This window comes from Peromyscus californicus, unplaced genomic scaffold, assembly GCF_007827085.1.
Source record: "Peromyscus californicus insignis strain IS unplaced genomic scaffold, ASM782708v3 Scaffold_7__1_contigs__length_154581171, whole genome shotgun sequence".
NCBI lineage: Eukaryota > Metazoa > Chordata > Mammalia > Rodentia > Cricetidae > Peromyscus > Peromyscus californicus.
The window spans coordinates 84,848,895-84,872,282 of NW_026294595.1; the positions used below are offsets into that span (position 1 = coordinate 84,848,895).

General features: G+C 39.6%; 2 protein-coding genes across 9 annotated transcripts in view; both read left to right on the plus strand.

Moving 5' to 3' along the window:
* Lgr4 (leucine rich repeat containing G protein-coupled receptor 4) overlaps positions 1-8,394 on the plus strand; it is a 100,331-nt gene extending 91,937 nt beyond the window's left edge. For all 5 annotated transcript variants that reach the window (XM_052726122.1, XM_052726123.1, XM_052726126.1 and 2 more), the window contains exons 14-18: positions 601-672; positions 1,187-1,312; positions 2,082-2,197; positions 2,580-2,663; positions 5,378-8,394. In XM_052726122.1, the coding sequence (XP_052582082.1) occupies positions 601-672; positions 1,187-1,312; positions 2,082-2,197; positions 2,580-2,663; positions 5,378-6,654 (1,675 nt within the window). In that variant the 3' untranslated portion in view covers positions 6,655-8,394. The remainder of the gene's footprint in view (positions 1-600; positions 673-1,186; positions 1,313-2,081; positions 2,198-2,579; positions 2,664-5,377) is intronic.
* A 3,190-nt stretch (positions 8,395-11,584) lies between these two features.
* Ccdc34 (coiled-coil domain containing 34) overlaps positions 11,585-23,388 on the plus strand; it is a 128,182-nt gene continuing 116,378 nt past the window's right edge. For 3 of the 4 annotated variants that reach the window (XM_052726129.1, XM_052726128.1, XM_052726130.1), the window contains exons 1-2: positions 11,585-11,997; positions 14,965-15,100. In XM_052726129.1, coding sequence (XP_052582089.1) covers positions 11,651-11,997; positions 14,965-15,100 — 483 coding nt within the window. In that variant the 5' untranslated portion in view covers positions 11,585-11,650. The remainder of the gene's footprint in view (positions 11,998-14,964; positions 15,101-23,388) is intronic. The other variant, XM_052726127.1, reaches the window with a different exon arrangement.

The window sequence follows — 23,388 nt, forward strand, 5'->3', positions numbered from 1 at the left end:
ATATTAATTTATTATTATGTTAACATCCAATTTAAATGTGACACTATTTCTCTGGTTTGTTAATGCTGTGGTATCAGAAATTTTCAGGGTGTGTTCTGTAAGTAGGGCTAGCTCTAACATTGATAGGAGTTTTATTTCCTGCTTTGAGAAAGAATGATATCGGAAGCTCTTTTGAGCACTCTTGTTTGCTTATTGATTATTAGTCTTCTCTTGGGCTTTGAGAAGGCAAACAATATGAAGCCCATTTATTTTATTTTATTTTTTTAAGCTTTGTCAGGACTTGGGCGTTTCCTGCCCTGGTTAACGGTATCAAAGGTGATATCATATCGGTGCTGTTTTGGAACTGGTACCAGAATGATAAAGTGAGAAAATTCACAACTGGTTTGAAAGAGTTGCCAGCTACAATCAATGCGACAGGGAAGAGTGTTGTAAATGAGAGGCAGTGACTGTAAACATCTGAGAAATGTTGTTAGGCAAGATGGAAGGTCTGGTTAAGGGATGCTGTGTTACAACCTCGGATTATACAGTGCAGTCTGAGTGACTGGCTGGAGTCTGGAGTGTTTATTTGAAATCATTAACATCTTGCCCTTGTCACTGCAGAGATCTGAGTAGGAACCTAATCAGTGAAATTCACAGTGGAGCTTTTGCGAAGCTTGGGACAATCACCAACCTGTAAGTAAAAGCAGTTTCATAAGGAGTAAATGGTCTACAAAACCTGTGGTCACATCAGAATATTTCTCTAGTTCTTTCCTTATATAAATGCTAAGCTGTGATGATGTAGTAACAGCTTCTTAGGTGTCAAGAACTATGCTAGATCTATCTTTTTAACACATCTAAGCTTCATTTTAGTTATCTAATAATATACATAAATAAGATAAAATTATATAATCATAAATATCTAATATGTATGATGTTAATATATATGCACAGATTTTCTTTGATCTTATTTTTACATGTATTCTGTGTGTGCATACATGTGCACATGTGTACATGTCACAACATGCATGGGGAGGTTAAAAGACAACTTTAGGGGTGAGTTCTCTCCTACGTGGATTCGGGAGATTGAACTCCGGTTTTCAGGCTTCACAGTGTCCCTCCCAGCTGAACTGTCTGCGAAGCCAGATGGAGAGATTTGTATGTGATTTGTGTCTTAGAGAGTTAACTTGAAGTGTCTTTCACCTTTCAGGGATGTAAGTTTCAATGAATTAACTTCACTTCCTACGGAAGGCCTGAATGGGCTCAATCAACTAAAACTTGTAGGCAACTTCAAGCTGAAAGATGCCTTGGCAGCAAGAGACTTTGCTAACCTCAGGTGCGTTTGTTGGGGCCCACTCTTCCTTCTGGTAGTTATGGTAGACCCCAAATTACTGAGCCTCTTGTTTTTCTCTTCCCCTGTGGTTTCCAGGTTTTTTCTGGTAGGTTGTAATTTAGGAGTATTTTCTACCTCTGTCCTTGTAAATTTGGTGAAAATAGAACCTGAACACTATCCCATAGTTGTCAAGAGCATGAATTAAGCTCTGGATACTCTCATAAAGATGTTTGTCAGATTTTTTTTTTTTTAATGGACTTGTCATTAGCAACAAGATACTGGAAATGTCCCAAGTGTGAACTGACAGGAAGCTGGCACAGTGCCATCACCTGTCCTAGAGACTGCAGATTTGTAGGGGTTCATTAGATGCAGCAAAGGGCTTGAGCATATTCACTTTGTTTATATGAACAAAGCTACAGATGACCTGGGGTATTGATTTTAAATAAACTATCCATTTCCTATGCTTCAAACCCATATTAAAGGATCACTGAGATATTTTGATTGCTGCATGGTTATGAAATTTTTAACATACGACTTAATTTCCATCCAGACATTAAGAAACAACTCATAAAAGGGGGGCCTCCAGCTGTGTTCTTGAGGTTTACCAGAACTCTTTTCATAGATGAGGAAACTGGTCTGGGGAAGATGCATAGCCAACTGAAAGCATATGCCAGCTGTTTCTGGTGCCTTGGCTGGCTTCAGTGTTTTTGCAGGACTTAAGTCCTGTCTGCAAATCTGGTATTCAGTGTGTGTTTTACAATTCTTTTCCCAGGTCTCTATCAGTACCATATGCTTATCAGTGTTGTGCATTTTGGGGGTGTGACTCTTATGCAAATTTAAACACCGAAGATAGCAGCCTCCAAGACCACAGTGTAACAAAGGAGAAAGGCAAGTGTGCCCACTCTGAGAAATAGACACCTCCCTAAGGCATTAATCAACCTGTCTGTGTTGTAATCAATTTGAAAAGGATCAGAATGAAATCTGTGAGGAAAGTAGCATTTACTGTGCTACCTGCATAAAAAAAGAATATTTTATGTATTCTTTGACAATTTCATATATGTATATAATGTATCTTGTTCATATCCAACCATGATGCCCTTCCCATTCCCCCAGCTCCCTCCCCCCAGTACTTTTTACCAGCATCTTTAATGCTGTCAAGCCTCATATAAGCGAATCTTGTATTAGTCACATAAAAGAAACACTGTAGAGGGAATTTGGTCCTTTCAAACTGTGTATCTTCTGAATTCGATGTACTTTGTTTTGTATTCAGGTGCCGCTGATGCAGCAAATGTCACTAGCACTGCTGAAAATGAAGAACACAGCCAAATAATTATCCACTGTACACCTTCAACAGGTAGTGCCCCACCTCTGTGGCTGTAATTTTTCACTTTCAGTAACGCTGGGTAAATATATGTCTGGGCATGGATGTGATAGCTGTTGGTAGAGGAGGGATTAGATAACCTGATAAAAGCTATTGTTCAAATTCAGCCTAATGCTCTTTGGAGAACTACTTCGGAAAATCACTTCCGGGGTTCAACAGAGATGTGCTCAAGTGGGTGTGTGCAATATGTGTGTGTGTGTGTGTGTGTGTGTGTGTGTGTGTGTGTGTGTGTGTGTGTGTAGGCCAGAGGTCAATATCAATTTACCCCACCATATTTTTTGAGTCAGGGTCTCTTACTGAACCTGGAATGCACTGATTTAGCTAGACCAACTGGCTAGTGAACTAGAGGGATCCACCTGTCTGCCACCACCTCCTCCATTGCTGGAGAAACAGACACATGCCTCTATGCCAGGGCTTTTTATGAGGATGTTGGGGATCTAAACTCTGGTCCATGTTCTTGTGCAGCAGGCACTTTAACCAGCTGAGCTATCTCCTAGCTCTTTTTTTTTTTTTTTTTTTGGTAATGTTTTTAGAGACAGGGTTTCTCTGTGTAACAATCCTGGATGCCTGGGAACCCACTCTGTAGACCAGGCTGGCCTCAAACTCACAGAGATCTGCTTGCCTTTGCCTACACTGAGTGCTGGGATTAAAGGCATGTGCCACCACCACAGTCCATCTTATCTTTTTTTCTCACTTACTTCCTTTATCTTATTAGTTTTGTGAAAGTTATTAAACTGATGTCGCATATTTGGTTGTTGTTGTTATGGCATAATCTGCCTAATCTACCAAAGAAGATGGATTTCTCCCCAGCTGAGCTATAGAAACACATAAATATGACAGATATTCTAAGATAGAAGCAGTCTGGAGTAGAATCCAGATCCTTCTGTGGAATCAGATGCAGGAAGCAGTAGGCTTCCAAAGACAGAGTCCAGTTGTTAGGAAAGTAGCCCTACCCATCTGAGAAACAGTTGCCCAAGGATGGCATTCCTGCCAGAAGAGCTCTCTTCTGGCTTGTGTTGGTTGTTATTGTTCTGTTGTTGTTTGTTTGTTTGTTTGTTGTTTTGTTGTGTTGTGTTTGAGACAGGGTCTCACTATGTATTTCTGGTTTGCCTGGAACTCACTGTGTAGACCAGGTTGGCTGCAAACTCAGAAATCACCTGACTCTGCTGATGAAAGGTATGCTCCACCTTGCCCAGCCCTGCTCTTCTTTTTATAGAGGGCTGAGTTCTGACTCAGAAATAAAGGCAATAAAGTGCTTTCGTGTAGAATTTCCTGAGGGTAGTACAACACAGTTTCAAAAGTTTATGTTATGTGGAAATCAAAAATTGTATAGAATTGACTTTATATGATTAAGATGGGGATGATGAAATGGCTGAGAGGGTAAGGAGGCTTACTGCTAAGTCTGATGACCTAAGTTCAACCCCCAGAAATACATGGTAGAAGGAGAGAATCAAGGCTAGCAAGTTGCCTTCTGACTTCCATGCATGCACTGTGGCATGCATACCCTCTAAATGCAAAATAAATAAATACAAATATAATTTTTAATAAATACTGTTTAAAAATAAGATACTTTATTGGATGTTTAAATTTCCATGACTGCTCAGGAAAATAAAATATGCCTTTAACCAGCTACAGTATATAGTTTTGTTCAGCTTCATAGTCAAATTTTTTATTTTTGAATTTTTAAACAAAACACTTATTATTTGTGATATAATTAGCATGTGAAAATTAATAACTAAGATAAATAATTCAGCCAGAACGATGGCTTATACCTTGAATTCCAGCATTTGGGAGGCAGAATCAGGCTGATCTCTGAGTTCTAGGTTAGCTTGGTCTATACAGCAAATTCCAGAACAGCTAGAGCATAGGAAGACCCCATCAAGAAAAAGTTAAAAAAAAAAAAAACACAAACAGTTCAGCTACTAAATGAGTATTCATTGAAACCTAGTCTGTTTATTATAAAGAATTAATATCTATGCGATTTAATCTTAGCTCTGTTAGCTTAGTGAGTAACCTTTGTCAAGTCAATTAAAGGCTTTCAAATGTCAGTTTCTTTGAAGATCAGATTAACTGTATCTGTCTTAATCTGCCTCTTCAGGTTGCCTTTGAAAGTCATGAGAAATGGGCAAAAATGTGTTAAAGAAATATGTGTACATACATACATGGTTATAAAGTATGTAGAGACTAGTAAAAAAAGGGTGGTCGTATTTACTGAAATTAACAATATACCTGGCAGCTGCTTAAGTATATTAAGCATGTGGTTCTGTGTAAGCTGCACATATCCCTGAGACAGGCATTGACTGTCCACAAGGGATAGGATGGGGTCTGTAGAGTATGAGAGGAAGGACAGCAAGATACAGGCTCTCTGATTACAGAGGTTCAGAATTTGGACCAAGTACCTTTTATTTGCTAGACATTGTGCTACCTGTGTTAATTTTACCTAAAGTGACATTTTCTTTCAGTTATCTCCATGTGACCTTACCAGATATTTAATTTCAAAATTTCAAAAATTAAGGGCAATTTATTTTTAAGTGAGCTAGTCTGTGACTATAATATCTTAGAAGTGGTAATGTTTGATTTTGCAGGTGGCAGGCAGGCTTATTCTGGATTTCATTGCTAAGCCAGACCGTGTGATCCACAGTGTTCTCCAGCTGTCTTTCATTGTACCCTTTCTTTCTCATTTCTAGGTGCTTTCAAGCCCTGTGAATATCTGCTGGGGAGCTGGATGATCCGCCTTACAGTGTGGTTTATTTTCCTGGTCGCCTTGCTTTTCAACCTGCTGGTCCTTGTCACAGTGTTTGCATCTTGCTCGTCACTGCCTGCCTCCACACTCTTCATAGGCCTGATTTCTGTGTCTAACTTACTTATGGGCATCTATACTGGCATCCTTACTTTTCTTGATGCCGTGTCTTGGGGCCGATTTGCCGAATTTGGCATTTGGTGGGAGACCGGCAGTGGCTGCAAGGTAGCTGGGTCTCTGGCGGTCTTCTCCTCAGAGAGCGCCGTCTTCCTGTTAATGCTGGCAGCTGTGGAGAGAAGCTTATCTGCAAAGGAAATCATGAAAAACGGGAAGAGCAGTCACCTTAAACAGTTTCGGGTCGCTGCCTTCTTAGCTTTCCTGGGTGCTGCCATAGCAGGCTGCTTCCCCCTTTTCCACGGAGGGGAATATTCTGCATCCCCCTTGTGCTTGCCGTTTCCTACAGGAGAAACCCCATCGTTAGGATTTACTGTGACCTTAGTGCTGTTAAACTCACTAGCGTTTTTATTAATGGCCATTATCTACACTAAACTGTATTGCAACTTGGAGAAAGAAGATCTGTCAGAAAACTCACAGTCTAGCATGATTAAGCACGTTGCTTGGTTGATCTTCACCAACTGCATCTTTTTCTGCCCCGTTGCGTTTTTCTCCTTTGCACCATTGATCACGGCAATCTCTATCAGCCCCGAAATAATGAAGTCTGTTACACTGATATTCTTCCCATTGCCTGCTTGCCTGAATCCAGTCCTGTATGTTTTCTTCAACCCAAAGTTTAAAGAAGACTGGAAGCTACTGAAACGGCGCATTACCAGGAAACATGGATCTGTTTCGGTTTCCATCAGCAGCCAAGGTGGTTGTGGGGAACAGGATTTCTACTATGACTGTGGCATGTATTCCCACTTGCAGGGTAACCTGACCGTGTGCGACTGTTGTGAGTCATTTCTTTTGACAAAACCAGTATCCTGCAAACACTTAATAAAATCACACAGTTGTCCTGTGTTGACAGTGGCCTCTTGCCAAAGACCAGAGGGCTATTGGTCTGACTGTGGCACACAGTCAGCCCACTCTGACTATGCAGATGAAGAAGATTCCTTTGTCTCAGACAGTTCTGACCAGGTGCAGGCCTGTGGACGAGCCTGCTTCTACCAGAGTCGTGGATTCCCTCTGGTACGCTATGCTTATAATCTACCAAGAGTCAGAGACTGAACTACTGTGTCTGTAAACCATTTCCCCCATCAACCAAATCACAGTGCTCATAGAGTGAGCTGTCTGTCTTTTGACCTCTCATCTGGGAAGCACTTCTGTAATCACTGCCTGGTGTCACTCAGAAGAGGAGGAAGGTGGCAGTTTATTTCTCAAACTGGACATTTGTGAAGAATGGGTGCCTAAATTATATATTGGTGAAAAAAATGCAATGTCCCAGCGATGTGTGGTCTGATTGAAATAAATACAACTTAAAAATGATTTGATGTATGGCATAGCAATATAAAATTAGTTTTGTTTTTTTCTGATTCATCAGGTGCAAAGTTCAAACTGTTTCTGAATTAAGCACAAGATAAAGGACAGCTGTTAATATTTTTTAATTGAAAATGTGAACTTATAAAACTGAAAAAAAGTCTTGCTAATTTTACCTAATGTTTCATCATTAATCTCAGGACGACTTACTTCAGGGCCAAAAAAGGGATTGTCTCCCAGCTAGAGCTATGAGAGTTCAAACAGGCATTACCTTCATGTTTTTTTCTGTGTCCATAAATCAAAGGTTTTGTTCAAATGATTTTTAAATCTAAAACCTGAAGATGTTTTAAAGACAATATTAACAGCTGTTATATTTTTTAAAAAATAGCAAAACATTTGTTTTTGTTCATTATACATTGCTTTGATGAAATCATGGTGATTTTTTCCCCCCTCAGTGTTTTACAGTCAGGTACTAGGGCAAAGCAAAAAGCACATTGCTATGTGGGCTTAGTAGAGATGACTAACTACTAAGTAATATTGAGATTTTAATAGTAACCAAGCGGTTTGATGGCTTTATGTGATGTTCTCATTAACAGACACTTCCTAATGTCATTGGCTGCACTGACATTTCCAATTTTGTTGATGTGTTATCTTTAGTTTGGATTATACAGGAAGTAAATTTGGGTAATTTTATTTAATTGGAAGAAATTGGTAGTAGTCATGACACAAAGCACTTAACGTTTATTTTTTAGTGAGCTAGAGTCTCCTGTGATGGTATATGAAAACTTCCATACGTTTTTCCCATCCAGCAATTTTTTTAAAAGCCCATCCCATAGCTCAGTTGCTATGCTTTGGTTAAACAAGACACATAGTAAGAGTTGGGGGATCAAAGCTTGTCCTGTGTCTTTAAAGTTTTTTAATTGACTTGATTCTTACCTATAAGCTTCTGATATGTTCCAATAAGGAGGCTTAACACTGTGTTAAGTCAGTAGCAAACCCATTGCCTGGTTAAACAAAAACTTAAGCTAGATTGCAGTTTGATGATTAGACTGTATATACTGTGCATATGATGAATTTTTATCTTATGTAAATTATTTTTAGAACATGAGTTGGGAAATGTGGCTTCTGTTCATTTCGTTTAATTAAAGCTACCTCCTAAACTATAGTGACTGCCAGTAGCAGAATGTTAAATTGTGGTTTATATACATGTTTTTGTGTGTGGTTTTTTGTTTTTTTGTTTTGTTTTGGGTTTTTTTTTTGCATTGTAAATAGTCTTGGTTGTAAATTGTCAGTGGAATAAAAACAGAATCTTTGTATATTGAAATCATGTAGTTTGTATAAAATGTGGGAGGGATTTATTTACTGTGTGTTGTAATTTTGTAAGGTCATCTATTTACAGCTTAAATAAAATGTATATTTACACATCTGATAAATATTAAATCATAACTTGGTAAGAAAATCCCAATTAAAGGCTTTCTTCCTAAAATTCAAGTTATTGAAAACTGTTCATTTTGTTCTTTTAAGAAATAGGCCAAGCATGGTGGAACATGCCTTTAATCCCAGCACTTGGAAGGCAGAAGCAGGTGGATCTCTGTTAGTTCAAGGCCAGCCTGGTCTACAGAGTTCCAGGACAGCCAGGGCTATAGCTATATAAAGTATGTGGTAAACTGTGCTAGAAATTATTAAATATAGCATTGTACACAGTGTTTTAAATGATTACAAGTTTCTAGAAAGCAGTCTAACTCTTAATTTATAACTAAATATATTACTGAGTATACTTAGTATTACACATGGGATACTTAAATTTTGTTTTTTTCTGAGACAGGGTTTCTCTGTGTAGTTTTGGTGCCTGCCCTGGATCTCTCTGTAGACCAGGCTGGCTTTGAACTCACAGAGATCCGCCTGGCTCTGCCTCTCAAGTGCTGGGATTAAAGGCGTGTGCCACCGCCACCTGGTAGGATACTAAAATTTTTAAGCAGAGAATATTAGAAGAGTTGTTGGAAATAACCACTGGAAAACACAATTTTCATGCTATCTATAAAAGTCTAGGACACTGTACTGAAATTAGAAGTAAAGTTCTATCCCAAACCGAACCATAGTTGAAAATAAATTGTGATATTTAAGAGGACCCTATTAATTAGATCTTTATTTACAGACAGATGATTAACCTGCAGGACACTAAAGGCCATCAGTTGCCTAGATGCTTAGAAAACCCCTCCTTTTTCAAATAAGAAGACAAATGATAAACCACAGCCAATTTCAGTAAATCCTCGAAACACATACCATCCAAACCAGAACCCAGTTCTCTCTGTGTTTATATTTTATCTTATGTGTGGGTGTATGCAAGAGACATCGTCAAGGAAGCTGTCCACCTCCATTGGGACAGGTTCTCTCATTAGTTTGAAGCTCACTGATTAGGCTAGACTGGCTGGTTAGCTAGACTGATTGGCCCAAGCTTGTGCCACTACACTCAGCAGTTTTACGTGGGTGCTGGGAATTGAATTCAGGTCCTCATGCTTGCGAGGTAGGTACTTTACTGACCAAGTCATACCCCTAGTCCCATTCATCCTAATTCTGGATCTAGTATAAGGTTATGTTAAACTCTGAATATTGGTAATCTTTATAGCAGAAAGCACAGTATAATTAATTACCCCTCACCTACACCTTTCACCAAGTACCTACTACAACTTTAACAATTGCTCATAGCACACAATAAATCTTGGCATCGTCACATTCACTAAGCCTCTTCAGTCCCTCTGCCTCTTGGATTATTTTGAGGCAAGCTAAAACATCATATTACTTCATCTGTTAATACTTCAGTATGTGAAGAAAGACATTTTCAAAGCCATACCATAAAACTGTCATAAGGCTGACAAAGGTATTAGTTTTGTAATATAGTTACATATTTTTAAGCAAAAGTCACTTTTACAGAAGGTTCCCATACCAATTAAAACTGATTAAAGTGAAAATAAGTGAATATCAAGAAGACATGATTAAGTCTGTACTCTGTAATTTAAAAGGGGGGATAATTCATATAATCCTACCAATCTTGACTATTGCTTCTCAGCCCAAGTAACAAAAAAGCAATGTAAAAATAGACCATTTGTGGAACCTTATTACATTCAAATAAACATAGCTGCAGGCCATGTAACTGCCTTGTAGCATTTAAGGCTCCAGTATTGCTAAAGTGCAATGAACTTGGTGGGCACAATGATCCTAGAGTATCAAGAATGCTTTAATAAAACACAAAGGGGGTAAAGGAAGTATATAAGATTCTCACACCAAGAGGTTTAATGTGGGAAACTGCCAGGGTTTAAAAGGGATTACCATTGATGCCAGGTCCTGAGGTAGAGCTAAGGATTAATGAAAAAATATGATAATGGTTTAGAGAAGACCAAATTAAGGTCATTGTGGTCAAATAGCTTATTTTAGTATATTTTATTAAGGGGAAAACTACTGGTTCAAAGCCAGTTTCCTTCCTCTTCCCCAAAACCTTTAGGTTATTTCTATTGGGAAATTGTTTCTCAAGCTTCCATCTTTATGAAGCTGTAAGGTATTTCAGTGTCTCTGAGTTACTGATACTCAGGATGTTTTCTGATAAAAGGTTTAAACTAGATATGCCAATACTGAATAACTGGTGTAAAGCATAAAAATAATTCTACTAAATCACTTTTCTTAGTCAGTTGTACAATTGTCTTCAATGTCATTGTTTTTACTGAAAATTTGAAGAAAATAGTGCTGTACCCCAGGGCTATATAACCCTGCTAGCATGTCATGTTATAGTCACTGTAACCTTTGCCTCATCTTTGAGTGCTAGTATTTTTTACCATGTCTAACTGCCTTGTGAAAAGTCTACAGATACAAATTTCATCAGATTTTGTATCTTTGATCATTAAAGTTGCATGCTGTCAGTCTCATTTTTCACTTGTGTTGTTTCTGACAGTAATGTTCATTAGGAGCCAGACAAAAGCTGTGTTTACAAGTGTACGCAGTTTAGTGAGTATGAATAACAAGCCCGGTTTCAGTGTAGGACAACTTTTCCTTGAGGGCTTCATCTAGATCCCCAACCCCTAAAAGTGCCTCGAGGCCCTAGAAAAATGCCTAAAAGAATGAGGGATTTTAAAGTTGGCTCATGACCTGCTGTGGTTTGGACATGCTGGAGTGTGGACACAAACGCTTTAAAAAGACCAAAAAGTTCACAAGCCCTGACAAACTGTTTAAGTTGACAGATGCTGCCAATACAGTGAAAGACTGTGCCCAAAGAGGATTCTTAGCTTGGATGAAGTTCTCTTCCCTAGAATGCAGCCTAATGTCAAAACAAAACAAAATAAAAACAAACAACCTAATCACGATTGCTATTTTTTATGATCCTGACCTTACATGAGCAAGGGGGTGGGAGCTGGGGATAATCATGGCTTCCCACTTCTGCCTTTTCCTTTAAAAGGATCTGCCTTAGTGACATCGACACGTGTCGAGTACCAAATGGCCCACAGCACCACAGCAAACATAGTAGTCAGGAGGGCGCCAGGACCTGGCTGGCGACCCGGGGAGGCGCGGAGGTGAACCTTCCAGCTACAGAGTGCGGAAGCCACGCTTCCCCGGCCGGGAAAAAGCGCCTCGTAGTCTCCAAGCGTCGCTATGACAACGGGGAACAGGCTCGGAGCTGATTGGCCGATGGCCGCGCGCGGCGCCTGCTGGGAGAAGGCGCCTCCGGCCCTGCTCGGGCCGTTTGAACTTGGCGGTCCTGATGCAGGCGGCCGGGCCCTGGCGGGCGGTCTCTCCCGTTCCGTGCACCCGCTTCGTGGCCTGCTGCAGGCCGGGCCCCCGACCTTCCTCGAGCTTTGTCACCGACCTCATAGCGGACTCCCAGGGCCCAGGACTGGAGGAGGTGGTGGTGACCGAGTGCTTGTCGCCGCTGCCTCTGAGCTGCAGCAACTCCACCCTGTCCCTGTTGTCTCCCCTGGGCCACCAGAGCTTTCCGTTTGGCGAGGACGACAGTGAAGGGGAGGATGAAGAGGCAGTGGACGAAGATGCCCGTGAGTCAGAGGCCAAGGTGGAGAGCCTGGAAGGAACGGAGTTACCGGGGCACTCCAGGTAAACTCAAGGCCCGGCCCCCACAGCCCTTCTCAAGACTCCCTAGAGATGGTGCTCAGAATCCTTTGCCGCCCATCCCCACCCCCACCGCATGCTGTCTTCCAACTCAAAGGCTGCGAAGCACCTCCATCCTGGAGTGCTGGGCAAATTCAGAGGACCAGTTATTTTCCATGATTCTTCGTCCCTCTTCCTGAGACTGATTATTGCAGTCTCACTCTCCATGGAAACTTACTGTACACAGAAGCAAGCACACAAAACTTTGCTGCCAGGAGTCTTTAAAATCCTCCAAAAACCACATCGTTGACTCCAGAGCGCTTGTCAAAATGTGTAGTAGGTACGAGGTTGTAGTAAGTAGGTGCTTTTATACAAAGAGCTGAGTACAGTCGCCAGCCAGTAATGTTCGTACTCTGCAGGAACATTTAATGGAATAGTGAATGTTTATCAAGGGGGTTATTAACACCATCTTAATATTTTTATTTACATTGATTCATTCAGCAAACATTTACTGTTTTGCCACAGATTAGTGTGGGTATAGGGGACCATAAACGAGATATACAAGGCTTCTGCTATCAAAATGAAAGCCCAAATTAATCATTTTACAAATAACAAAACTGTATCTGAATACAGAAAGTCTGACTTGGGCTGGAGAAAGAGCTCAGTGGTTAAGAGGGCTAACTGCTGGTGCAGAGGACCCAGGTTCAGTTCCAAGTACCTCCTTCAGGTGTTTCACAATTACCTGTAACTTTAGTTCCAGAAGATCTGACACCGTCTGTCCCCTGCTGGCACCTGCACTTGCACTTGATGCACATAAACTCACACATACACATATACTCACATAAATAAAAATAAACCTTTTAAAAGGGAATAGTCTGACAAGAAAGCTTGCTACTACAGAAAGGAATTTCAGTTTTAGGGAAAAGCTATAGACAGCACAGTGGCATGACACATTCATCAGCCTGTAGTTCAGCAAACCTGAAATAGGAAGTCTGGATCAGTTTGCTAAAAGAGAAGGAAGCAATTCATGGGTGTCTTGCTCAGGAGTTTGAATTTTATGCTGAAGGTAAAGGACTCACTGAAGAACTTTGAGATGAGACAAGGATTCATTTAAGGGGTGAACCTGGATACCGCTGTTAAGAGTGGTTTGAAAGAGAGGCGAGGCCATTTCTATTCAGAGCAATTGTAAGGCTGGAGAAGAGAATGGCTTGAAGAGAAACGAAGGCTCTAGAGATGACATAACAAGTGGCCACATGAATGTAGAGTGTGGGAGCATGTGAAGTTAAAAAAAATGGGAATTTCTGGCTTTGGTAACTGGGTGGGGTGCTGGTACTCTTCACTAAGGGTTGTAAGAGAAGTGGACTTTTATTGGGTGGCTGAAGGGTGACTGCTCAATTGATTGAATTGATTTTGTACTGACTTTGATAGTCAGAGGAGTGGAAAGAAGTCTGGAACCCAAGGTAAAGGTCTGAGCTATATTACCCAGAAGGTGTGACGATACTTGGTTATATAGGACAAGATAAGGTCATTCTGCAAGACTGAGAAAGAAGGAAGTATATAACTAATACATCAACGGTGTCTCATTCCTACCAGAATACAGATTCTATAAGGGTGTGAATAAACAAATAATAGCAGGAAAATGAGTAAACTGAATCTATGAGGTAGAAAAAATTATGGAAAGCAGTTGGTAAGGCCATTGTTTGCTAGAAGGAACAATATAAAAGACACAAAGAACTAAGTCTATAATAAACTAGATTTTAGAAATGAAGGAGATGGGTCTGGCAGAATGTCTATCTAAGCATAAGATTTAATCATCAGTTTCTCTCTCTCTCTCTCTCTCTCTCTCTCTCTCTCTCTCTCACACACACACACACACACACACACACACGCACACGCACGCGCGCGCACACACACACACACAATTTAAAAAGGCTGTCGAGAGGGCTCAGTAGTTAAGAACACACATTGTTGTTACAAAGGATCTAACCTCAGTACCAGTGTCCACAGCTGATGATCACAACTGCCTGTAACTCAGCTTCAAGCATCCGACACACTCTTCTGACCTCTGTTGGCACTGTGTTCATGTGTACATACATGTACATACAGACACATACATACACATAACTAATAAGTTAACAAGAAAGACAGAACAGCCTCATCTCTGGAGCTGTTTTGGACCTGAGCAGTCTTTCACTGGAGTCTGGTTGTTAAGCTTTCTCTAAGTTTTGTGAGCTTTGTGCATCTAGCTAAGTCGCTCAGCTCTTAGATTTCCTTGCCCAGAAGAGTTACAGAAGATGTTTATGGTGGGAATGGAGACTTACAGGAGACTGCCAGACAGGAGAGTTGTGGACACTCTAAGATAACTGGCAAAAGCAATCAACCATAATATTAACTGTTGGGTGTAGTTCTTTGTAGTTCATGCTGCATACTTAGTATGCACCAGGCCCCAGGCCCTGAGTTCAATTTGCAGCACCAAAACTTAGAGAAAACAGAAAAGCATATAGTAATAGATAAGTTTCATTTTCTTTGTAACTTTGTATTTTAAAACAATTTCAAATTTACAAAAAGTTGAAAGAGAATCTTAAAAATTTCTGTTTATCCCTTACCCAGAATCAGGGATTGTTAACACGTTTGCTTTATATTTGCTCAGTGTGTATGCACATTATTTTTTCTCTTGTACTGTTTAAGGAGGGAAAGGGAAAAGGAAAAATGCCTAAATTGAGACAGATAGGTTGGGTTTGGGATACTCCTATGGCTTATTAAATAGTGTGGTTTAGAAATAAAGGCAGTTTGATGATAAACTACTTCAAAGATTGACCTTTATAATTTTAATAGGAATTGTGAATAATTTATATGGATTTGTAAAAATTCAACTGTTAGAAATATCACATTTTGCTTTCATTGTACAGCTAAGTAATTGTGAGTGGAAAGAAGAGTTCTTGATAGTAAGTACTGCACTTTGTTCCCTTGTAGCTGTGAAGTTGAGTCACAGGATAAACAAGAACAGAAGCAGGTGCTATTACGGGAAAACAGCCTGACACCGTGGGAGATGTGGTTTGTTGGCAAAGAAAAAGAAGAGCGTGGCCGACTACAGCAGAAAGTTCTAGAGGTAAAACTAAACAATGATCTCGTCATTAAATCCTGAGTTCATAGATTGAGCTACTTTTATCAATTAAAATGTTAATGTTATTGTCCTTGAAATAATGTTTGTGCTTTTGTATGGCAGGGGGTACTATATCAGTTTTAATAAATCTTATTTAGAAATAGTATTTTCTTGCCAGGCAGTGGTGGTACACTGTAGCTGGAGAGCTTCTCTCCAGGTCCCACCAAGCCCCCGCAGTCCAGCAACCCACATATAAAATAATCACTCAGACACTTATATTACTTATAAACTGTATGGCCATGGCAGGCTTTTTGTTATCTAGTTCTTATATCTTAAATTAACCCATTTCTATTAATCTATAAGTTGCCACATGGCTCGTGGCTTACTGGTACCTTACATCTCGCTTGTCATGGTGGTGGCTGGCAGGTCTCTCTGCCTGAGACTTCCACTTCCCCCAATTCTCTTCTCTTTGTCCCACCTATACTTCCTGCCTGGCTACTGGCCAATCAGTGTTTTATTTATTACCCAATCAGAGCAACACATGTAACATACAGAACATCCCACAGCAGTACACATCTTTAGTCTTAGCACTTGGGAGGCAGATGCAGGGGGATCTCTGTGAGTTGGAGGTCAGCCTGGTCTACAAAGGGAGTTCTAGGACAGCCAGGACTGTTACACATAGAAACCTTGTCTGGAAAAAAAAAAAGAAAGAAAGGAAAAGAAAAAGAAAGAAAGAAAATACTATTTTCTCTTTAGGAGAGGGTCTGAAAAACAAGCTTAAGCGCCATTAAGAAATGAGCCCTTCTTACTTCAGCACCTGTAGAGACTAAGTCTGATATTATGGCATGTAGCATTCCGGGTTATCTTTTTGTACATAAAGAGTAACTCATTGGTATCAGTAAAGGATGGGTTTCAAGTTCTTAGATGCACAGATCCTCAGCTATGAAGGCTCATTATATAAAACGGCATAACACTTATAACCTATATACATCTTTTTCATACTTTAAGTCATCTCTAGATTGTTTATACTATTGAATATAATGTAAATACTGTGTTAGTAGTTGTTATGCTATATTATTTAGAAGATGATGTTAAAAAAAAAACCTGTCTATGAGAGAGATGATCACAATTTTCTCTCAATATTTTGATCCATTCTTGGTTGTATTCATAAATAGCAACCAGTGATACGAAGGGCTATGTACTAATGTGTATAAACAGGCACATTCAATGGAACCTTAGCATATGTACGTTTAACTAATATAAATTTAACTGTATATAATGAGTAAAAATCTGAAGAAATGACAGAGAAGCTGAACAGAGACAACTACCCATCGCCCCACAAAGAGCACATCCTAAAGCGAGTATGTGCTGGGACCTGCTGGCTTCTCAAGGTGTTTCATGTTTCTCTGCTCTCAGTATTGCTCATGGACATTTTTTCTGTGAGTGAATCTCTTTTTGAACTCTGTCCAAATTCAAAAAACAAATTAGTTTTAGATTTGTATAATTTTACATTCCCCAAACTCATTATCCAACCTTTCTATCTTTATCTTTGAAGACAGGGTCTCACTATGTAGCCCTTGATGTCCTGGAAATCAGTATGTAGACAGGCTGTCCTCAAACTCACAGAGATCCACCTGCCTCTGCTTCCTGAGCGCTGGAATTAAAGGCGTGCATATCCATGCCCACCCAACCGTTCTATCTTAATTCTTCATATCTAAACATAGAAGGCAAAGAATATTAAAGGGTACTTCTGATTTTTAAGGAAATAGAATCAAACTCTTTTATAACCTGCATTTTCTGCCTGTTACATATTAATATAGTTCCATATCATTGAAAACACTTCTTTTTCCATATCATTGTAAACACTTCATTGTTCTGAAAATTTAACTAAGGCCTTGAACATGCTAGGCAAGTGCTCTTACCTTTCATTACATTCCCAGTCCTTATTTCATATTTTTAGTATCTTTTTTTTTTTTTTTTTTTTTTGGTTTTTTGAGACAGGGTTTCTCTGTGTAGCTTTGCGTCTTTCCTAGAACTCGCTTTGGAGACCAGGCTGGCCTCGAACTCACAGAGATCCGCCTGGCTCTACCTCCCTAGTGCTGGGATTAAAGGCGTGCGCCACCACCGCCCGGCTTTAGTATCATTTTAAAGTGGTTTCCTAATAATATGTATAGAATGCACTAAATATGTGTCAAAATTTATTCACTGTGTGAAGATTTTATTTTCATCTGTTAGTAAACATGTTAATATAAAAATTATGTAAACTAAACCTTTTATAGTATTAAAATAATTCCTTATCAGTTTTAAAACCAATTATTTCTATGTTAAATTTCTAACTAGGTAGAGAGTCACAAGTCAGGAGGTTTGGCATAAGTCAAATGGTTATAGGTACCAATCCATTTGGCTGATTCCTACTACATGTTACTCTGTATTCTAGAATGTAAATCTGTTCCCGGAAATGTACTCTGTGAGGGAAGCTGTGGTGATGTTTTATTTGTGCTGAAATGTGGTGATATTTTATTTGTATGCTAATAAATAAAGCTTGCCTGGAGATCAGAGGGAAAAGGCCAGCCATTTTAAATAAACAAAGAAGTCAGGCAGCACATGCCCTTAATCCCTTAGCAGGCAGGATCTCTGTATGGTCAAGGCCACGCTAGGGAATAGAGCTAAGCATATACAGAGCTTGAAGTTTCTTAAATTAGAGAAAAGTAGAAAGAAAATCTGACCTGTGGAGTCATATAGAACAAGGCTGAATATTTTTTCTTTTTACATCCCAACTGCAGCTGTAACCACCCCCTCCCCGCCACAGACTCTTCCTCCTTTTCTCTTCAGAAAAGGGCAGGCCTCCCCTGTATATCAGCCAGCCATGGCATATCAAGTTGCATTGAAACTATGCCCCTTCTCTCCTGTTAAGGCTGGATGAGGCAATCCAGTAGGAGGAAGTGTAGCTGGAGTTTTTCTGTGTCTACCTGGCTCCTGCAGCTGCTCAGACCCAAGTAAACACACAGAGACTTATATTACTTTTAAACTGTATGGCCGTGGCAGGCTTCTTGCTATCTACTTCTTCTATCTTAAATTAACCCATTTCTATTCATCTATAAGTTGCCACGTGACTCGTGGCTTATCGGTACTTTACATCTTGCTTTTCATGGTGGTGGCGGCATCTCCTCACTCAGCCTTCCACTTCCCAGAATTCTCTTCTTTGCTTATCCCACCTATACTATACTTCCTGCCTGTCTACTGGCCAATCAGCACTTTATTTATCAATCAATCAGAGCAACACATTCACAGCATACAGAAAGACATCCCTAGCACTTCCCCTTTTCTTTTTTTCAAAAAGGAAGGTTTTTAAGTTTAACATAGTAAAATTACATATAACAAAACAATTATCAAGCAAGAATTATAGTTACAATATCTACTCTATTTATATTTGGCAAAATCAAAGAAAATATCCTATCTATCCTCTATTTGTGAGTCTAAAGTTTGATATCTATCTTATCTCTTATCATAACCAAAGAAAATTATAACTATCTAGTCTTCAACTACATCAAAGACCTCAGAAGGATATAATACTACCTGAGAAATGGGAGAAGGACACAAGCAACTTTGAGAGAGTAGACAGAGACAGCTGGCAGCCTGGACAGTCATCCAAAGTTCCTCTGTAAAGTTCGGGCATCTGTCTTCAGTCCACAGGCCTAGAGTCTGTCAGTCACTTCTCTCTGTGTCCTATAGAATGTCTGACAGTTTCCTCTGCAAAGCAGGAACCTGAAGGACCATTTTGCCAAGCAAAGTTCAGTGGTCACCTTCCTATGGGTCCTGCTTGTCCAGTTGATCAGTCAGTCCAGGCAAGAACAGTTTCTTGCCCAATTGTCTATTTTTGCCAAGAAGAAGATAAACTCCATATAGAGTGTCTTCGATGCCCATCCTCCTCTCTGAAGTAAATTGGTGCTGCCAGGAGCAGACATATCTCACTGACCAGAAAGTCTAAATTTTTTTTTCCTTTTTTTTTTTTGTTGTTTGTTGTTTTTTTTTTCGCTTTTTTAAAATTTATTTTTCTATTATCAGCTTGATACAGTATAAATTCTTATCCTAATTGTGAAATGTTACATTGAGGCTTGCCCAGTAATTGAGTAAAACCAAAACTTATTATAAGCCACAGTCATCCTTGGGTCCCCCTTGCTATATAGCCTCCCTGGTTCTGTGGGTTGCAGTTTGATTGTTCTTTGCTTTATATCTAGAATCCACTTATGAGTGAGAACATACCATGTTTGTCCTTCTGGGTTTGGGTTACCTCACTCAGTATGATTTTTTCAAGTTCCATCCATTTGCCTGCAAATTTCATGCTGTCATTGTTTTTCTCTGCTGAGTAGTACTCCATTGTGTACCACATTTTCTTAATCCATTCTTCAGTTGACGAGCATCTAGGTTGTTTCCAGGTTATGGCTATTAAAATAGTGCTGCTATGAACATAGTTGAGCATGTATCTTTGTGGTATGATTGAGCATTTCTTGGGTATATGCCCAAGAGTGGTATGGCTGGGTCTTGAGGTAGATTAATTCCCAATTTTCTGAGAAACCACCATATTGATTTCCACAATAGTTGTACAAGTTTGCATTCCCACCAACAGTGGAGGAGTGTTTCCTTTTACTCCGCATCCTCTAGACCCAGGATAGCTAAAAGAATCCTGTATAATAAAGCAACCTCTGGAGGCATCACTATCCCTGACATCAAGCTCTACTATAGAGCTATAGTAATAAAAACAGCTTGGTACTGGTATAAAAACCAACATACAGACCAATGGAATGGAATTGAAGACTCTGACATTAATCCATGCACATATGAACGCTTGATTTTTGACAAAGAAGCCAAAACTATACAATGGAAAAAAGAAAGTACCTTCAACAAATGGTGCTGGCATAACTGGATGTCAATATGTAAAAGATTACAAATAGATCCATATCTGCCACCATGCACAAAACTCAAATCCAAGTGGATCAAAGGCCTCAACATAAATCCAGTTACACTAAACTTAATAGAAGAGAAAGTAGGAAGTACTCTTGAACGCATTGGCACAGGAGATCACTTCCTAAATATAACACCAGCAGCACAGACACTGAGCACAACAATTAATAAATGGGACCTCTTGAAACTGAAAGTCTAAATTTTTAAAACATTTTAAATGCCATATTCTGTAGGACTTTGGAGTATTTGAAGATTACATACCTAATTGAATTATATCTATGTATTCCTAGAAAACTTAACATGACTATGAGTTTGACTATCATAGAAGACTAATTATTAACTTGTATTTTCAAATTATCCATTACAATCTAAATGGGTTACATAAATATGATACCTCAAATAAGAGTAGAAATATATATACAGTATAACAAAATTAAGTTTAAGCTTGTTTCAATAAACTAAAATCCATAGCAATATAAACATTTTAAAATAAGTTGTTACTGTTTATCCTATCATATCTATCTCCCCTTTTCTTCTTTAGAAAGAGATTACATTTATAATCAACCTGCTTTAAATAAAAATATTGGTTTTGCTCTGTCTCACACCACAGGGCTCTTCTGATATGGGACAGAAAAATCTCTCAACCTTTTATTTTAGCAATATGCTTGGGTTTAGAGAAGGAGTGAGCCAATTTCATCTCCAAAGCCAGTTTGGTATATTTGGGAATTTGGGAGTAGCTTCTCATACTACTTCCTGCTGGATGAGGGTGCTGTATTTTTATGGGGACACAAAGAAAATGTTAGGATTATGGGATAGTCTGTGAGGCTGTATTGTTAGAGCCAGTTGCCTTGAAACCGTTCTGGATGTTGGATCACCTGGTCCTTGTTGTCATCGGAGAACTTTCAGGGGGTCTTGGCTGGTCAAACCTGATGTATCTTAATCTGGAACAAATCCATAGCCTCTTGCTTTCTGTGGAAATAAAAGCAGAGCCTCCTTTCCAAAGCAACATATCCTTAAATCCAAATTTTGAAGTCAGGGTATCTTTAAAATATACATATTGGTTTAACTGAGCAGTCTTTACAATCAAATGTCTTTCTGCAGTTAAAAATATCAAAGACAGCACAATCCGGATTCTCTGTGTGATATCCATCTTTAAGTGGCTTATTTTTTATATTACTTTTACTTTCTCTTTAAAGACTATTTTTAAAACCATTTCTTTATATAACTGTATATATTTCTTTTTGTCTCTCTTGCAAGCCTACATACACTTTTACACACATTGTAAACTATTCCATCTGAATCTGTCTTATTGTGAACCTCTTGCTTTAAATTGTAGCATTTCTAGGACTGAAAAGGCAGCTATGGCTGCTGACTCCACCCACCTCAGCTTTCCAACATGGCAGAACTATGTTTACCATCAGCTTTGGAGGAAGGATGCTCACCGCAGGACTCTGGGGGGCAGTGGGTCTATGGCTTTATCAAAGTAGCCCAGAAACCTTTTTTTTTTTTTTTTTTTTTTTTTTAACTAGCAAGAACTATATCCACCATGTAGCATAGTGCACAGCTTGGAGACACCTCTGTGTAACATGGCATAGGTCAAACCCGCACGCCACAAACCTGCCATAGAGTAGCTCAAGCCCGCAGACTGCTGCTAACTTGAGAGAGACAACTAGGAAGCTGTTTTTAGCTCCGTTTTTAGAATCTTCTTTCTCAGGTTTTAGGTGGAAACTCTTGCCTCCATGTTCTGGCACCATTTGTAGCTGGAGTTTTCTCCAGTCCCACTTGGGCCCGCAGCCACTCAGACCCAAGTAAACACACAGAGACTTATATTACTTATAAACTGTATGGCTGTGGCAGGCTTCTTGCTATCTAGTTCTTATATCTTAAATTAACCCATTTCTATAAATCTATACCTTGCCACATGGCTTATGGCTTACTGGTATCTTTACATCTTATTTCTCATGGCAGTGGCGCCTGGCAACATCTCCTGACTCAGCCTTCCTCTTTCAAGAATTCTCTTCTCTCTTTGTCCCACCTATACTTCCTGCCTGGCTACTGGCCAATCAGTGTTTGATTTATAAATCAAGCAGAGCAACACATTCATAGCATACAGAACGACATCCCCAGCAAGGAAGGGTTCCCAAAAGCAGGCAACAGAGGCAGAGACAGCCCTTGTTCCCACTGTCAGAAGTGTCACAAGAGGACCAAGCTACACAACTGTAACATATGTGCAGAGGGCCTAGGTCAGTCCCATGCTGGCTCCTGGTTGTCATTTCAGCCTCTGTGAGCCCTTGTGAGCCCAGGTGATTCAGTGGGTTTTCTTGTCGTGTCCTTGACCCCTCTGGCTCCTACAATCCTTCCTCTCTTTTTTTTTTAAGCAGGATTCCCTGAGCAGCAGCTCCACCTAATTTTTGGCTGTAGGTCTTAGTATCTATTTCCATTAGTTTCTGAGTGAAGAAGCTTTTGATGACAGTTGGGCTAGGCATCCATCTACAAGTATAGCAGAATATCATTAGGAATCATTTCATTGACTTTTTTTCCCCATTCATGTTTGGTTCTATCCTAAGTCTCTAACCTTCCAGCCTCTGGGTCCTGAACCTCCAGGCAGTATAAGGGGTGGGCTCCCTCCCATGGTATAGTTCTCAAGCTGGACCAGTCATTGGTTGGCCACTCCCACAATTTCTATACCACCTTTACCCTAGCACATCTTGTAGGCAGGACAAATTTTAGGTCAAAGGTTTTGTGGCTGGGTTGGTGTCCCAATCCCTCCACTGGAAATCTTGCTGATAAGGCTGAAATTTTAACTTGGGAAAGTTGTTTACATTCCCTTGTCTTTGGGTTCTTCATCTACAAATCAGACATTAGCAATAGAGGAGTAGTTAATAGCACACATCTGAGCCATACTTTCTCCATTCCAAACAGACTGAGCATAGTCTTCTGTGTTTCCGTGAAAGGGGGAGAACAAACCGTTGGAATATGGCCGAGTGTATAGAAAGCACTCAATTCAGGTTAGCTGTTATTGAGTATGAAAGATGATAATTACTATGAAAAGTTGTTTTGAGAACAAATTAAAGTAGTATGAAGTCCACACCACAATGGTTAAGCATACAGCAGGGTATAATTATCTATAAGGATTAAATCCTTTTCATGTTTTGAATTATTTGGCATTTCTTGTGCTACCTTATTATGTAACTCTGACATGTCTAAGGTATTTTTGTCTGAATGTTATGTACCAGTCATGCCAGGGATATCCCTTCTCCTCTCTCTAGTCCTCTTTTCTCAATATTCTGGCATTATTGGTTTTTTTTTTTCCTTTAAAATTTAAAGGAAAT